Below are 19,016 nucleotides of genomic sequence, written 5' to 3'. Positions count from 1 at the left end.
ACTCGGTAATGTTTAAAAGGTGGACAGTTGAAATTATAATGAAGTATATTTATCTCATGCGTAAATATTTTAGTTTACAATTTAAATTTGGTTGGTTTTTTTTTCATTTCATAGATTTATTATTAATTTACTTATATATATATATAAAAGTATACAATCGTCGCCAAATAATGGCAAGGTTGGCGTGGGGACAATTACTACCCAGTCTAAGTTGCATCATGTTTGTACAACTAAGATATGATAATCATGGTGTGCCAATGTTTCAGAGAACAGTAATATAGCAGTAATGTGCAGGCTGATCATCCAAGCTCGCTGTTATGTGGCTGCTACTTTATATATGACTGTTTTTGGTGTTCCCTATATTGCCATGCCCTTCCAGCCTCCTAGCTTTGACACTTGTAACAAGTTCTAAAATATCTGTTTGATTTATCAAACAGCTATTATTTATACGTATTCTACTATTATATGTATGTTATTGTATTTGTATATTTTATTCTTTTATTTAATTATATGGGTAATAATTTTTAATTTAATGTGTAAAAGGTATATTTGAAATTTGGCATGTAATTAAAAGAAAAAATTCTTAACATATCCTTAAAAATTTTTAGGAATTTTATTATTGAACTCACCAGTTACAATCAGAACTGACTGAATTTTACCTCTAAATTTAGCATCTTTTATTCAAATTCATCTAAAAAAAATCTCATTTAAGGAAATAAAGGTAGCTAAAATAATTGTAAAAAGGTTAAAGAAGTAATTATAAAAACTACCAGAATTATAATTAACTCATTTATGTATATTAATTATTAATATTAATTAATAAATTATTAATATACATAAAAAAACAACAAAAGAACACAAGCATTTACCATAATTTAATAAAAAAATTAATTTCTATAATCAAACTAATCCAACATTATATTTGGACAGAAACGTTTTAAAACTTTCTGATAGTTTTTCAATTTTTGCATATTTTTTGTTCGAAAAAACTTGCAATTTCCAGAATTACCTTCGCACATATCATCATTCTGTAATCGATATACACGATTACAACCAGTTCTAGTGGCTTTGTTACTACAAAAATCACTGATAGATTTATCAATAATACTTTTAAATTCACCACTCTGAGAAGTTTTCATTTGTTTTAAGATTTCTTTCATTAGTTGATATGTATATGCTGAACATTCTTGAGGGCAATAAATTATATCTTTATCGGCAAAACAAATAGTTTTTATTTGATCAAAAATGTCCCTTGAATTCATTAACAAGTTTTCAGAGATAGCAGCACCGCCGAACTGCCAAACAGCTAATGCTTTTGCTGCAAGCAAACATAACTCTTCACTGCTAGATCGCCAGTCATTTTCAAACAATGAACCGTGAAAAAATTGTGATTCACTAGTTTTAATTACATTTAAATTCATGTAATATTTTTGGAGATTTGTGATGTAATCAGGTTCTCCTGTACGGTCTCTTTTTTGTAAATCCTCGTTCAGTTCAATGATGTAAACAAGCTTATCTGTTAGTAACTTTAGAACAGATTCAATGTGACATGCTTTTTCTTTAGTTAATGGTTTATTAATTATATAAAATACATTTCTTGTAGGTTCTGTAAATTTTTTAAATTTATCAGATTCTATATCATTATATCCCATTAAAATTGAGTTCTGTTCATCTACAATCCTTTTACATAATGAACTTTGTTTTTCTTTTACACCAGAATGTTCAATCTTATCTTTTGTAAAAAAATTATACATTATTAAAACCAAAACACATATTGCAATCACAATAATACATGTGCAACAAATAACATATGTTAAATGATTTATACGTTCTGATAAAATTGAAGCTGCACCTTTGCATATTCCTTCTGATCGTTCAAATGGTATTTTCTCACACTTACAGTCTTGTAATGTAATACCGCATTGGCAATTACGCCCACATTGTCGAATCACATGTCTACAATAACCAGAAGAATTTCCACACTGACAATTATCATCGCAAAGTAGTCTTTTCTTTTCAAGATCATTGGACATCTAAACATAAAAAGAATAATCAATAATTTTATTATTTAAAAATATTTTTTTTAAAAATGAAAAATTTTAAATAGTAATGTAAAAATAATTCATGGATTCATGTTTTGGAAATCTTCAAGTATCTAGTGTGGCTTTCTTATACGGCATTTATATGCAGTTGTATTCTTTGTTTATTTAGTGAGTTTGTTATATCCATAAATCATTTGGACAATATGTGTTATTAATTAGAGCCTAACAACATACTGGTGGCCTTGGAAATGATCAAATGATGAAAATAAATGTCAGTCGGTTCAGCTGGACCTTGAACTGCTACAATCCTCACACTGGAAAATGGACATTCCCATATCATTTGTAATATACTGGAACTTACAGATTTTTTTATATGTAAATAATTTTTCTTCCATCATCTATTGTATAGTCTCTAATATTAATTAATATCTGACTGATGAACTTGTGAGAAATAAGTGAAAGACAATTTATAGTTTTTATTATGTTTTATTTGAGTCTTAAACAAGTATGAATAAAATTTTTTTGTTAATTTAAAAAATATTATTTAAAATCTCATCAACAGAGTAGTATTGTTTTCCTAAAGGAAATTTGTAAAAAAAGTTTGCTTTTAAAAACTTGTTAAATTCAGTTTTAATAAATTTTAAATAAATATTACATTCCTGGACAGCTCAGATTTATTATTTATTTAAATTTAACAACAAAATTATGAATGGTAGGTATCATATTAAGGTGCAGTATAAAAAGGATAAAAGTAAACCTGTCTGGCCTGAACTTAAGTTTTTGTGACCCTATTCTTACGTACAAAGGACAACTGTCACTTCTTGTTTCTGGATTTCTTACTACTAATTTCAATTGTGATACTTTATTATAATTAAATTTTCTATAGAATAAATCATAATTAATAAAAAGTTCTGTTACATGATTAATGTCAATAATATACATTTATTCAGCATAATTACCAACAATAATTATGGTTCAATAAACTACCACATTTTTAATTTTTTAACACTAAAAAAAAAATCTATGATACTTTATATAGATCAAGTAGGGTATGATACACCACAGATAAACAAAACTGCTCACATTCGCCTGGATGGTAGGAGAAACTGTAAATTGATTAAAGTATAATTACAAATATACTACAGTGTAAAAATGTTCATATTAATAACACAGGTCAATAAAAAAAATAATTTGGAACTGAGATAAAAGTAGGTGAATTAATATTTTTTATGCTGAATTTTTTTAATGAAATCAGTTTTCTTCATCACCCTCAGATTTTTAGTTATGACCCTTTAAAATATTGAAACTTCTTAAATAATTGAATACAAAAATAATAATAAAAATCACAATGAAATAATCACATTTTCCTTTCCTGGGGTAAATTGATTCCTTTTTGGGCAGTCTTTAACTGTGTAATGTTTATCTATCCATGTTATATCTATCTAGTCCAGCTATCCCACCAACCGAGAAGAAGCCCTATCACATTCAGGTAAGCAATGATTCACCATGACTATTCATCATACTTAATAACCGTCTCTTCTAAAGTATTTCAGTAAATTTTCATTTCGATTTCTATATACTGAAATTTAGTATCCTTTTTTTAATAGATTCCATTCTTTAAGACATGAACCTAGGGGTTCTGCATGTTGTTTCAACAAATACAAGTCACAAATTAGATCGCTCAGTTCTGCTTATGTGATGAGGTGAGGTCCAGTATTTGATTCTTCTGGAATGTAATTAATATCAATTGAAATTGAGTATTCATTAACCCCTCTAGGGAATGAAGGGTTAACCCTTCTAGGGAATCTGAAATTTCTTTCCAATAAGATTGAGCAATCGGAATTTTTGCGGAAGTATTATTTTCCATGTAATAACACATGTTCTGAATATGAGCCAAATTCTACCATAAATACAATTTTTCGAACTAGCTCTATACCAGCGCACTAGCAGTAATTCAGAATCAATCTTCGCGGGCGTGCGCACGTAAATCACCCAAGTTCATCGCTGTTATGAGATATTTACGAAACAAATATACAAACAGTCCTTTTCCTGTATTAAAAATTCAGTGTTGTATATGTGTCCGCTATTGACTAAAACAACTTCTGAACCGATTTACGCGCGGGTTTTTGCAAAATGATCCGCGTTGTCCGAAGAGGGTTTAAAGCTAATGATATCCTCGATCTGACCAACAAAGAAAGTTAGCGGTATTTTGACTGTGTTTAGAGAGTAGTTTCAATAAATCCGATAGGTAGTGCTGTTTGTCAATTGGATTTACATGCTGACTTCTATAAAGTGAAAGTTAAATTTTGCGAAGTTCTGTAAATTTCTAAATGTTCAGTATTAACTGTGATGATTTTGCAGCCATATCTATTTTCGTTGATAAGTTAATTTTCGTTGATAAGTTATTTTCCGTCGACTATTGCGTTTAGGGAGTGGTTTGAATTAAATCCGGTAGGGAGTGCTGTTGTTTTGCCAATTGGATGTATTTACATTTTGACTTGAAAGTGAAAGGTTAAGTTTTGTGAAGTTTCGTAATGTTTTATTAAACGTGTTCATTTAATCTTAAATCTAGCAGTAGCGTAGCATTGCCGGGTCTACTATATATGTATATATATATATATATATTTAGGCAAAATAATGATGACAAGGGTAGTGTGTTTTTTAGATGTTTCAAAGAAAAAAAACATGATTTGATGTTGTTGTAAACAGTAAATTTAATCTTTCCAAGAGAATTTGTCATTAAAAATATAGTATTATAACTACGGTTATCAGTAATACCTGTAATACCTTACACGGTAGGTACCTTGTACCCTACAAAGTTAATTGCATGGGAGCTATCCGTGCAATTAGAAAATTACATCAAATTTTACAATTAACAAAGCCTATGAAATGGGAAAGACAATTATCTTTAATGGATAGACCATTTGGAAGAGAAGCCAATGAAAAGTCTTACTAGAGAAAGGGTTAGGGTAGTATTATTGAAGATGGTAATAGTATTAAGTAGTTATTAGAAACTGGTACATCTTTGCGACTTTCTTTGTTGTCATGCGAAGAATTTAATAAGAGTGTGATGTAATAGTACTGAAATCTTTGGCATATGATGCTTAGAAGAAATATTCTGGTTAGAATGAAGGTGACTTAAATTCTAAGTCAAATTTTAAAGAAGCTAAAGTTTTTTTTGTCTTTGTAGTGGTTTTAATGAAATGGGTTTTTATAATTATCAATTTTTAATGTTTGTTACCTTAAGTTTTATATTTGTATAAAATATGTAATTATATTTCTATAAAAATAAAATTAATCAAGAAATTTGCATTTTCATAGAAGTAAGTAAGGTACAAAGAAATAATATCAAAAGTACCTGAAATGGGAAATGAATTATTTTATATGTATTTATTTCATAAATAAATATAATACTATTAAGCAGTGATATGGCAAAATATGAAAATTAAAATTATTTTCAAATCATATCTAAAGAGTGTGAAATTTTTGGTTTCAAAAATCTTTTTTATTCAGCTATGTCTGAAATCTTACAAATGATCTAGAAGAGAAAGTTTCTTCATGAAATGAAAAAAAAACCATCTAAATTGGTCAATTTGGTGAATAGTAAGGCATGAATATATTTAAAAAAAAATACAAATAGACTGAATTTAGTACTACTTTAAAGTCAGTTTAAAATCAATAAATATAAATTAAATGATAAGCAAAATAACACGTTTTTCTTGCTAGAGTAAATTATTGTTTAATTAAATTAGTTCTATGATATATTCTTGGATTTTTTCATAAAATAGAAATCTTTAAATTAAAATAAAAATTAATAAAATGATTAAAATACCTTTTTATGTCTGGTAAAAGATAGAATATTCTTATGATACAATTGAAATAAGAAGTCATTCTGTGTAAATATTTCACCTTAATAAAAGATTAACTAATCCTCTAGACAAAGTAATCATTATTTATATATGCGTATACATAGCTTTTTTAATACTCGATAACATCATCTGTTCTAATAAAAGCACATTAACAATGTCTTTTTAACCATACTTATTTGTTTTATTGTTTGAAAAAATTTATTACTTCATATGAGCTATAAAATTTGTTTGAGATTGAGGAACTGAATTATAATTTTAACTATATTTAGTGTTATTGCTATATATTTTTGTTCTAAGTCATAATTAAAACAATCAGTTATAATTTGCAGCAAAATTTTCTAACTATTTATATGAACTTTTATATAGAATTTATTTATTTAATTTCATTATATAAAGTATATAAAAATTAAAAATAGTCTGCGTTAGATTTTTAAATGGGCTTGCTCATTGTTAATCAAATGACTTACATAAAAATTATTCAACATTTCAGTTCAGAATATGAACAAGAAAATTCATGGAAAAACTTTGATCAGAGTAGCAACAAATCTACTGAATTAATAAACAAAATAAAAAATGGTTTATCCTTATTTATAAATAAAATTAATCGGTGAATAGTGATGCAAGTATGTGATGTGAAGATAATAAAATAAATAAAAATTATTACAGATAAAAATGCTAATTTAAGATATTAATTATAAAGTATTTAAGTACATAATACGTGCACTTAAATTTGTCATTTAATATTTTGATCATGCAGAGCCAGTCTTTTCCAATATTTTCTCCTTGGTGGAATTTTTGGGAGAGATTGGAAGGAGAGGTACTTTAATAAATTCATTTATTTTAGTAATATATTTCTTATTGAATTCAGTTGAATTTTATTAGAATCATTTAATAATAAATTTTTTTTAAATGATAAATTAGAATAAATTTTATTAAAGAAAAAGCAGAAACTTTCTTTGCAAATAAGTTCTAAACAAACTTTGTTAAATTTAATTGAAATTAATAATTTTATTTGATGATTAGTAAAAGAGTACCTCGTGATAACTTGGGTAGTGATTCCGCACCAGCCATTTATTCAAATATACCATACTTTCTTGCATGTTACAAATGACTGTCACTTACAGTAGTAAAATTTTTTTTTACTAAAACAAAAACTTAACAAGGCCATCCATAAGGCACAGTTTAAAGTTTTGAATTACATTTATGTAAAGGGGATAAATGTGAAAGTTTAGAAAAAATGTTTTGTATATTTTAGTCACAGAAAGTTAAATTTTCATGCACATCCTATTAAAGTGATTCTGCTGTTGTATGGAAGTGAAAAATTACAGAGTTCAAAACTGGAGGGGTTTGTTTAACTCAAATTCTTATTTTTTTTTAAATTTCAACACAAGATTAAATACAGACATATTTGACATATTGTGGCCTATATGCAGACAAGTTTTCAAACTAAAAGGATAGATTTCAACGAATATTAATTCAATCGCCTATAATTCTAGATTCATCATGAATTGCATTATGATCATAAGCTGATCAGTTCTTTGTCTTTGAAGATACAATTCATTTTTAATAAGAAGTGTTTCGACATTATAGTATCTCAAAAAGAATATAATATTATTTTTACTATTCTGTAGTTGCAATATTTATATTTTTATTATTTGAAATACAACAATATTTCAATAATCGTTCATTTTTAATTTAAGAGACAGAAGTGTAGAATGAACAGTTAATGGGACCCAAACTTTATGACATCATTGAGCTTTTTACTGGCCCGCTGTAAAAATCTTTATTTGTTTTGAAAAAAAATTGTTAAAATATTGAATCATTAAATTGTTATTAATTTAAGATAGCCTACGATATTTAGAAGAACAAAGAGTGCAAGGGGGTGTCCCCGAACATGATAGATATTTTCTACTGGTCAGAAAACAAAATGCAAAAAAAAAGAAATCGCCATTTTTACTTTTTGTTAATTGGTGGATAGGGGAGAACGACCTAGAGGAATAAGAATTTTTAATTAATATGCCACTATTAATAACACTAGTAATTTACTTATTCTAGAACGTAGAAAGCGCTTTGAAGTACAGAATCAAATTACTCCATAATATTTCTATTTTTCTTAAAGGTGTCAAGTGCCTATTGACACAGGAAATCCAGTTTTGTGGCACCATTAAATTTTTTAAGCCTCCAAAAATATAAGATCTTTTTAAAAGGAATGGCTTAAATTTCACACTATGTGAATATTTTTTAATTAAAGGATCTTCAGGGGTAAGTGGCTCCATTTGTGTGGAGGGTCAGGAGACCCTAAAGACATTTTGAAAAAGAACGGTTTAAATGTTGCAATTTTTTTATATATATTCGAAGGGGATTGTGGTACATAGATAGTGTGGGGTTGCAAGGGATCTGCACATTAAAATTAAAATGAAAATTAAGTTTTATTATACTGACTCCAACGGAGCATAACATTAAAAAAAAAATTGTTTGAATATTCATTTTTTGTTAATTTATGGTGATTATAAAGGTAAGAGAACTTGGTGGTGTAAGGGAACTTAAATCCCCCTTACCGTTAGTATAGTTTTTGCTTACTTATACGAAGTAACGTAAGTAATTTGTCGCGAAAAATTTGATAATTCAACAAAAATATTCATTTTGACCATCCCTGAATCTATTTTGACTAGTTCGGCATGACGTCTGTACATACGTGCTTACTTATGTATCTCGCATAACTCAAAAACGATTACCCGTATAATGTTGAAATTTTGGATTTAGGACTGCTGTAACATCTAGTTGTGCACCTCTACTTGCGTTTGCAATCGACTGAACCAGAAGTGTGCAAAAAAATGCACAAAATCCAAACAATTTAGATTTTGGACTTTTTCTTAACTGCAATAATAAGTCCTTATTGAGAGCCTTTCAACGATATATCACAAGCGGTACTTATTTTAATTGGTTCTAGAGTTATAGCCTAATAAAATTTTAATTAATTAAATATTTTGCTCTTACAAGGGGAAAGCACATCGACGAGAATCCGAGTTCATTTCCTTTTTTTAACTTTTTTTTAATTTAAATATATTGATTTATTAATAATTATTAACCTCTGATTGTAAAATATATATATATATATAATGCAGTAATAAAAAAAAGAAAAAAGGTAATAAAATATAAATATATTTAATATAACAGGCGTACAAGGAAGTTATGGTTGTCCACATCATATTTTTTTTTTTAGTTGTCGTTGAAGGTAGAATATGTTATGAAAAACAACGATTCAAAAATAATAACACTAAATTTTATTAAATTTTTCCCTTAATAATCTTGGGGGTTGATCCGTGGAGGGTGGAGTATTTACGGGAATTTGCTCTCTAAGAAACTTTATGATAATCTCTTGAACCTGAAAAAACACACTCCGTAATTTGATAAACTTACATTAAGGGTTTTATATTATAAATTACTAGCTTTTTATCTGTTAATAAATAAATAAATCGAAATAGAATTTAAGCATTGTAAATGAATGTAACAACAACAAAATAAGACATTTAAACAGAAGACACAAAAATACTAATATTAAATAACTATACTGTATATGAACGTAACTGATGAGATACGTTGACTGCACTTAACTCGACTGTTTCTGTTTGTCTCGTTCAGACTCGTTGTTACACTGTTATCTACGCGCATACGTTTTAGGTTATTTTTGTATTGTTCATACAGTTCTCTTCTTATGTTGGACGCAGTTACCAAACTATGATTGAGGTGAATGTGTTGGAAGTAATTTTTTAAAATTGTGCATCGAAATACTTTCTTATGAGTAAAGGTAAATATATTCATAATAACCTTCATTATACTGGTTTGTACAAGAATTATGAGTTCTTATTTTAAATGAAATAATGTTTTATTAATTTTTTATACATTTGGTCGAATTTATTGTAATATAATAAGACATCGCTGTATTTACGAGGGTAACAGTATTTCATTACGTATTCAACATAAAGCTTGTGTCGCTTCTTGTATGCTATGTTTAAAGAAAAGATAGGTAAACTGAAAAATATTTGTCCAAAATATATTCTGTTGTTTTTTAATTATAGTATAACGCCGAAAGTTATACTTTTATTTTACTAATGCGTATTCTCGCGGTTCAAAATTATAGAAATCGAATAGGGAAAAAAGGTTGCATGAAAGGTTTTTACTTATAACTCTGTATGTATGTGTTGACGTTTGTTTTGCTTAGTAACTAGGGTACGAGTGAAGGTAAATAATCATGCAATTAAATAATAAACTAATAATTATGATGATTTCACCGGGTTCGAATTTCGATCAGGCATGGCATCTTTCATAGCTACAAAATTCCATTTTCCTTATCTCTCACATAAGCTTCATACTTATGTGGTGATAACATCAAGCCATTTGTGTGTACGGGAAATTAATGTTATTAAATCTTTATTAACGACTGAACCGATTTTTAACGAAATTTGAAAGATATGTTAATCCTGATTAACATCTTAGCAGGTTTTTTTAAACGGGTTTGTCTTCATTTATTAACAAAAAGTTTTTTTAATAATTTCTTCGGTCAGGCTGAAATTTACAAAGGCAGATATATATAATATAATATCAGTAATGAATAATATATGTTTTATTTATTTAATCTTTATTAGTCGCACTGTGGAACTACAGAACCCCCTATTTCCAATAGATATTATTGATAAAATTTAATATAATGAGTCCTTTTTTCTTTATTCTTTCTTTATAATCCTTAAGCTTGTCAGTAACTATCCCCCTCGGTTTATGAAAAGATACAAAAACTTTGTATGGAGCTGTGCGCTTCACAGTTCTAGCAGCATGGTGTTTGGCTGTTGTATGCATGTGCACATAGGAAGCGCACACAAGGCTGCAAGGGAGAGAAAGCACTGTCGCTTATGAGTGCTGGAAAGTACCCCGGTGTGCTGGTGAAAGGGTTTTTTTTTCACTCCGCGAGTGTATGGAACCTTCCTTGTTCATTCCCTTTTCTAGTTTAGTCAGTGGAAGGAATATGAAAGTGGTTTAGTTATTTTTTGGTAGTGATCAGGAGATGGCAAAAAGCAAGGGCTCTTTGATTGGCAAATCTGTCCAAAAACATGCTGGAAGGGTGAAAGAGAAGGTAATTAGTAAAAACTAATTATGTATTTGTTTCTGTGTACATAGAAATTTAAATTAAGCACCAATGGACTAAAGTGTTTTTAAGTGAATATTTTTTATTAAGTTATTATCTAATGCATTTAATTTTATTATTCTGCCACTGCATTTAGAGATTAATAACATACATCCCAAGGCTTGTGGGGGTGGTACATATATTACTTATTGTAAATTCATTGAGTTGGAATTGTGGTCGACCAAAACATTATTTCATAAATTAAAGCTACTGTACTTATATATATATATATATAAGTACAGTATATATATAGTATATAGTATAGTATATATATGTTAATTATATCAGTATGACCTTCCCTCTTATCAGTACAATATTATTATTTTTATCAATAGATTTATATATTGATATAATTATTACTTATATAATAATTTATATAATTAAAACTTTCTTTTGTTAATCTAGGTTTAGATATTGAGACATGTAATTTGTTTCTAAGATACATCTGATCAAAAAAATTATTTTTTTAGTGTAACAACTGGTTTGACTGCTATATGATAAGTATCTCCCCAAATTGTTAAATCGTATTCTAATTAACTAAAGCAAAGTATATCTTCCTTAGTACTAATCTATTACACATTGGCTTGATTGTATAAAACATACTCGAATATGTAAGTAATTTATTCTTCCAATGAGTTACATGATTTTTCCAACTCTTTCTACAAGTAAACCCAGGTATTTTATTTACACTACTATTTCTGTATTGGACCTATGCATTGTTTGCTATTATTACAAGATACCTGATGGTATTTTAAATGAATCAAAAAGCTATAGTTTTTTTTTTATTGAAAAGAACATATGTGGCATCGCCAAGTAATCATTGGTAAACAATAATTTAATTTGTTCTATAAAACAGTGCTATATCATCTGCAAAGGCAGATATGCTTTCTTTAAAAAGTCCAATACATACGTCATTTATATCACTAAAAATAAGGGGCCAGACAGTACTGAATCCTGGGGGATACCATACAGTATTTTTTTCTTATCACAGATTTCTCTTCCCGTTTTGGTATACTGAATCTGATCGGATAAGTACAAACAGAATCACTGATATGAGACACCTTTAATTCCTGCATTATGTAGTTGATTGAGTAAGATATATTGGTGCATTGTATCAAAAACCTTCATTACATCTACAAAAAGACCGGCACAAAAAACTCCATCATTTATACCATCGTGTATGTACTTGTGACAAAATATAACAGAGCATCCTCTGTATTCAGTTTACTTTGGAAACCAAATTGTTTTCTGCTAAAAACGAACTCTTTATTCAAAAAACTTGCTAATTTGACTATTATTTTTTAAAAAATTTTGGATATAATAGGTAGTTATTGGCTAGTAGGTTATTACTCAGGTCGGTCCTGTCAGATCCCTTATGTACAGGTATAACTCGCAGCTTTCTTCAACACACCTGGAAATATGCCAGAAGCTATACTAAAATTAATAAAATAAACCATTATGTACTCAGCGATAGATTTTTATAATTATAGGAGTTATTTAATCAAATCCAGGAGATTTTCAATCTCATAAGGAATTTATAACAGATTTAGCTCTTTTTTTTGTAGTCAGGAGCAAGAAAATGGAATTTTTACATAGATGGTCCCTGAAGCTGATATTATAACTATTATTGTCATATGGTGTCTAGCTCTTTATCCCTGTTAATATTTTCCCTTATATCATTAGCTACAGTTGTAAAAAACATATTTAGCATGTTAGATACTTTTTCGAACACGTTACCAGTTCATTGTTTTCATCCTTTAATACTATATTTTTATTTTATTTACCTGTTTCTCCCATCGTTTTATAATTTCCCACTAACCTTTAGTGTCTTTTGATTTGCAGCAAATAAATTAAAATATTATAACAACTCTTTACTTTAATAATTTCCTTAACTAAATAATTTTCATATGTAATGTAATAATTTTTTATTTGCAAATTATTTGGGAATATTTTGTATCGTTTACACAAGTTATTTTTTGTCTTTACCATTAATAACAGCTTCTTCTTATTCATCCACCTCTTCAATTTTTTATTTTCTCCTGCCCAACTGTTTTTAAATTTCCGAAAGCTGGATATTAAGTTTTATAATATATAAACTTATTGAATGCCGTTGACACATACTCAGCTTTATATACTTCATCCCATGTGATTTTAGTAATTTTTTTAAGTAACTGATAATCAAGATTATACGATCATCTCACTTTTTCAAATCTGAGTCACTCTCTCGCACATAATACACACAATAGTCATGTGATGATTAGTTATCCGATTATCAACCACCCAACTGACTTGCTTAATATTACCAGTTAATACTAGACCTAAAAAAATGAGGTCAATGAGAGTAATAGTGTCAGCTGTCACTCTAGTGGGATCCTCAATAATTTTAGGCCAAGGTTAGCCATCATGATAACTGTCAACTTGCCTATTGGGCTTTAAGGTGTTAATATTTAAGTCGCTACTTACTATTAAATTTTTATTTTTACTTGTGAACTTTTACATGCGGCATGTTATCAAGAGTTCTAAGTTTAAGAATGAAATGATCAAAGTTTTTCTCATTCATACTTGTAATATTTTGTTGAACAAATGATAAGCGATTGTCAAAAACCCTCTGAACATATCCTTAATTAGTATATACTCATTAATTTAAAAATAAAAATTTAGGAAAACAAATTCAACTTACAAAAATATGTACAAACTTAACACGTGCAACGCACATCATCCATGCAGGTCAGAGTGATTGTCCTGTCACCTTTTTGTTACGGAAGAAAATTTTACCATTTTTGCTTTATAAAAGCATATTGTTGTTCTCTTTTAATGTCTTTTGCTGCTCTAAGTACATTGTATCGGGACAGGCTTGAACTTTCATTAATATACATATATATATATGTATGTATATACAATTTCTGCCTATGTAATAATCGCTGCATAATATTTAAGGAAGCTTCATAGTTATCGCAAGGAAATCTTAAAAGAGATGTAGGACTTTCTTTTTGGTTATATTTATAAAAATCTAGCGGTTGCCCTGGAGATATCAAAGCCTAAATACCAAATGTTAATATTTAAAATTTTACAGGTAAAAAAGTAATGCAGTTTTTCCGTAGCGAGTTCACTATCAACATCTAAATTTGATTATTTGTTTGTACTTATGTTATATATATATATAAAATTATATCTATATAATCTTATATAAGTTATTATATAAGAATGCTCGTGCATATTTTTTCATATCTTTATCTTCTATAAAAAAATTGAAGCAAATTTTTATTCCTTTTTATTGGTTTCTTTATGCACGTTTTCTTTGCTAAGTGTGTACGGTTGAACTGTTTTTAACGAAATTTGTGTTATGACCATCTATCTTAGCTCTGAACTGAAGAATAATCTTAGGTGTGGAATTTTATGAAAATATTAGCAGGGAAGTTGCTGTTAAAAAAAATAGAGTTTTCTTGGCAATTAATTGCTCAGATCCACTTTAATAGAATAATTACAATGTTAGGACAAAAATTAAAGCCTATAAAACTTTTTAAAACATTTTAATCTGTTGCACTAATAATCGTGTTCAGGCGCATTTTTTTAGAAGTAAAAGATTTAAAACAACTTCTCTAGAATTTCTTTTTTGAGATTTTAAACGTTGATTACTGCTACAGCAAGATAGTTAGTTATAAAGGTGAAGTGTAACGGCGACCAAAATGTTGGATATGGGGGTCTTTTAGAAATTTCAACATTTCCAGACCTCTTAGTCCAAAAAACACAAAATATAATAGAAATTTCTGGAAGGTGAATGTATTTTTGTGCGTACGTGTGTTTGTTTGTTATTTGGTAATATCTTAGGGAATGCCTTCACATAATTTGTTTGAAAATGGCTCTAACATTTCTATATATGTGGGACATTAATGGCGTTAAATTTTCAACAAAATTAAAGAAAGGGCAGGATTCGTTTTTTTTGCAATTTTTTTACTTTTTGTGTAGTGATATTAGAGCTTTAGTACAATGAAAATTATTTAAAATTCCAATGTTATTAAATCTAATTTAGGAGTGAAACTTTTAATTTCTTTTTCGTCTACGGAAACTTGTTGACCAAAAACAATGAGGTTTGGCACAAATATTTGGCTGTATGTATGACAGATTAGAGCTGATTTTCGACTCCATCGGGAAAGCGGGCAATCACGGAACTCATTTTTGTTGTAAACTGTACTTTTATTACGTTCCACAAATGTTTTAAGCAAAAGAGTCCGATTGGGCCCGAATGTTTTGATTAAAAAATTAGATTTTTGGGGGGAATTTATACTCTAAATACAGTAAATTTTGATGGTAAAAGTAAGTTATTTTTGTTCAATTAAATATTTATTATTTTCTCAGTTAATCCAGCATAATTTTTAAAATAAAAACATCATTTAATCAAACTGGTCAAATCGGACGAAAATAATTTAAGTGAACATTTTATTTTTTTTTTACAACTGCATTTTAAATATTGAATAATTAAGTCATTAATATCTATAAAACGTATGGTATATTTCAAATCAAAATTTGTCAAGGGCAAGGCAGGGAAAATTATGCAACAGCTTTTTGCCTGCGTTTTTTATAATTACCATTTCTTGGATGAATTTTCCCAAAACTTGCAATGAAAAAATTTAACATAATTTCAAACAAATTTTCTAAAAATAATGGAATTAGGAGGAGTTCCATAATTTTTTTATTTACTGAAAAGGATATATCTTGATAAAAAAATTTCGATGGATGTTGATATAACAGCAAATAGCATTTTTAAACAACTTTGACAGGGACATATTTTGATTCTACCTTACCGTTTTGAAAATTGTGGTTTGCTAGAATTACATCTTGGAAAAATTTTCATGGAATAGAAAAAAAGCAAATAAATTTAAAAAAAAACTTTCGTTAACAAATATCAAACTTTTTATAGAGGATTCCCTTCCAGGTAGTTATAAAGAATTGATACTCCCAGGAAAACAAAGAAAAAATGTAGAGAAAAAAGTTCTTGCGATTGTTTTTTTTGTAGGAAAAAATTTAAATTAAATTTTATACCTAAAAAATATATTTTAACATGTTATGAATAAGGTTTAATCAGTAACTGATTCCATAACTTGTAATCATTTTTACTCTCCTGGCAAATGTGTTGGTAGAGTACTAAAGAGGAAAGTACGGTGATCGTGTCAAGAAAGGGTTTTTTTTGCAAATCTTTACGTTTTAGGGTCCAAGTTCATTTAGAACAAAAAACATTATTGTGTATGCGGGTACATATGAGTGTTGGATTACTTTTGAGTTTATATCTCAGGAGTGACCCAAAACTATTTAAATTTTAATTGCTGTTAAAGGTAAAAAAATTAAAAAAAAAACAGAATTTTTTTTTATTAGAGTTTGGGAATAAAACTTAAAAAAAACTTTTTTTTAAGTATTCATATATAGGTTATAAAGTTAAGTAAAGGTTTTTTCTAAATCGAACACCCCCTGAATAAGACTAATTTTGAATGAAGTTTAAGAACGTAAAAATTTTCAAAATAAACTTTTCTGTGTTTGCGTTTATAATTTTGGAAATTTGTAAGCATTTTTTGGTAGTCCTACATATGATGTATAAAACACCAAAATTTTATTTTTAATTATTAAAACCGAAGGGGGCAAAAAACATATATATTTCAATTTTAAAAGGTGGGTGTTGATTTTTTTGAAAAACTTTGTAGAAAACCAATTTGCTTTAATAAACTTTTCTCTAATTAGACTCTGAAGAAAATCGAAATTGGTTCTTTCGTGAATTCCCCCACCACCTAAACGAATTCTGAAAGAAAAATTAATATAATTAATGCCCCACATATAGAAATATTTGAGTCAAATTTAAAGAAAATCGAATCCTTATATATATATGTTAACTATGATGTCTCCTGTAAGTTTTATGTCGCACTACGTACGCGCATACGTACATAATGTGTTTATTGTTCTAGATGAACTAGTTAAACCCTAAAAAGTAAAAATCTTCAAAAAACCTGATACTGATAACCATTTTTGACATGATCGACTTAATTTCCTCTTTAGTATAGCTATTCTATCTATATTCGCCGGGAAATTAATAATTTATATTAATGTTTCAACGGAAATAATTGTATAAAATTTGGCAATAACAATTATTATAACGAAATAAATAACGCTTATTATGCCCAATAATAGACGCTATCTGTAAAAGTCTGTAATAGTAGCCGGGGTGCATGCTATGGGGGGGGATTAGAATAGCCAGTAGTTCATGTGTTTTCCATATGTGAAGTTAAATTGATCGCTCCGTGCTTATGATTTAATTTTACAATATGAAGAAAAATAATACGGTTAAAATTAATTCGGTGGACCTTTATTTCCAGAACTGTATTAAATAAAGGTCCACCGAATTAATGTTATATGTTTGTTTTGAAAGTAATAATATTCTAAGACTATAATTAAAGAATAAGTTAAATAATTTCAGAAAAGTATGAAAGGTTAATAAATTTTACAAAACCTTCTTATAAGAAATCTAGGAAGGGTTCGGTTTTTTGTTAGGATTACTATTTAAGTAAATATAAATTTGTGAGTTACTATTTACTTAAATTTTCAGAAAAAAGAAAAGAAAAGAAGCGAGTAGAATTTTGTAATTTTAATTAGTATTCCATATGTTATTTGTTAACCATAGCAATTTCTTAGATTATTCAAGATAATAATCAATAATTAATAATAATTATTAACATAATTATAAATAATTATATTATAATTATTAATATAGAACACAATGTTGAATGTTTTTTAAACCTAAAATCACAGAATTATAATTAAAATAAAAACTGTAAAAAAATACAAATTTAATACTTACTTTTTGAATAAATATTTCTTATTCAGCAACGTACCAAGAAAACTAATTTAAAAACAATTTTTTTATGGATAGGCGTCTATTACATTATTATTATTACTATTACTGCACCAACAAACGTGACGTTACACATAACCTCCTATTGTCATTCACTCGCACCTATCTTTTGTTTACCGACGTATCTTATATATTATTAGCTTACTATGCAGTTTGTCGTAAAAAGAATACTGATTTATTTTGTTACAACTATAAATCATAATTCAGTATAAACATAAATATAATCGTAAAGGTAAAAATTCTTTAGTAGGAAATACAATCATTACTCTCACGACCTTCTTAACCGATTATTTTTTTTAATCTAACAATTTAAATATTTATAAAATTATTTAAATAAAATCATAATGAATTATATTACATAATTATAATAATATTATGTAGAATAGTATTATAAAATAATATTTTCATGTGATGTTTGAAAAAAAGAAGAAAGTAATTTACACGTTTCCTTAATCGTTAAATATTTTTTCATATACCGTATATATTTTTGTTATTTTTTATATGATCTTCCTTTTATTAAATTTATTATTTTAAAATGCATAAAAAAAGTATAAAACTTAAGACAAAAATACTTTATGACACTTTTTTTAAACCTTAGTAGTTAACTTTGAGTTTTTCAATTGACTTCACAAAAAGGGAGAAGGTTTTAAATCAGATTCACGGACTTTTATTTATTTATTTGTATTTTTTGTTATGTCCAAATCTTAACTTTGTACCGATTAATTAATTACTTTTATTATTAAATAATTAATTTTATATTTATACTCGTTTATATAAATGATCTGAAAATAATTTTAATTTTTTCTCACCGTCATTGTTTATTGTATCATCTATCTGTAGTACAATAATAAGTAAAATAACATGACGTCATTCGGATATTATAAGTATTCTCATAACAGAAAACTATTAAGAAAAGATAGAATTTTTATTTTCTATTCCAATGTGTACGTTGTAATCTGTTCAACTTGTGAAAAATAAATAACTTCCCTTCGGTCCGACCAAATGAGGTGTATTCTTGTACAAATTCGGCC

At 27.6% G+C, this 19,016-nt stretch overlaps 1 protein-coding gene and 1 long non-coding RNA gene across 3 annotated transcripts in view; one reads left to right on the top strand and one right to left on the bottom strand.

Moving 5' to 3' along the window:
- Positions 1-856: 856 nt before the first annotated feature.
- Positions 857-18,158, bottom strand: LOC142329843 (uncharacterized). Of its 2 annotated transcripts, none has more exons than XM_075374706.1 (2): positions 17,932-18,158; positions 857-2,033 (listed from the first exon to the last, which is right to left on the bottom strand). In XM_075374706.1, exon 2 carries the CDS (start codon positions 2,031-2,033, stop codon positions 906-908), a length of 1,128 nt encoding a protein of 375 aa, XP_075230821.1. In that variant the 5' UTR covers positions 17,932-18,158; the 3' UTR covers positions 857-905. The 2 variants fall into 2 exon arrangements, with proteins under 2 accessions (XP_075230821.1, XP_075230820.1); XM_075374705.1 differs by lacking the exon at positions 17,932-18,158 and adding an exon at positions 5,875-5,973.
- LOC142329844 (uncharacterized) overlaps positions 9,611-19,016 on the top strand; it is a 164,688-nt gene continuing 155,282 nt past the window's right edge. Inside the window, exon 1 of the long non-coding RNA XR_012757599.1 lies at positions 9,611-9,719. This is a non-coding gene — a long non-coding RNA (uncharacterized LOC142329844). The remainder of the gene's footprint in view (positions 9,720-19,016) is intronic.

This window comes from Lycorma delicatula, chromosome 9 (assembly GCF_047948215.1).
Source record: "Lycorma delicatula isolate Av1 chromosome 9, ASM4794821v1, whole genome shotgun sequence".
NCBI lineage: Eukaryota > Metazoa > Arthropoda > Insecta > Hemiptera > Fulgoridae > Lycorma > Lycorma delicatula.
Note: the sequence above shows the minus strand (reverse complement) of the source record. Positions and strands in the feature narration are given on the sequence as shown.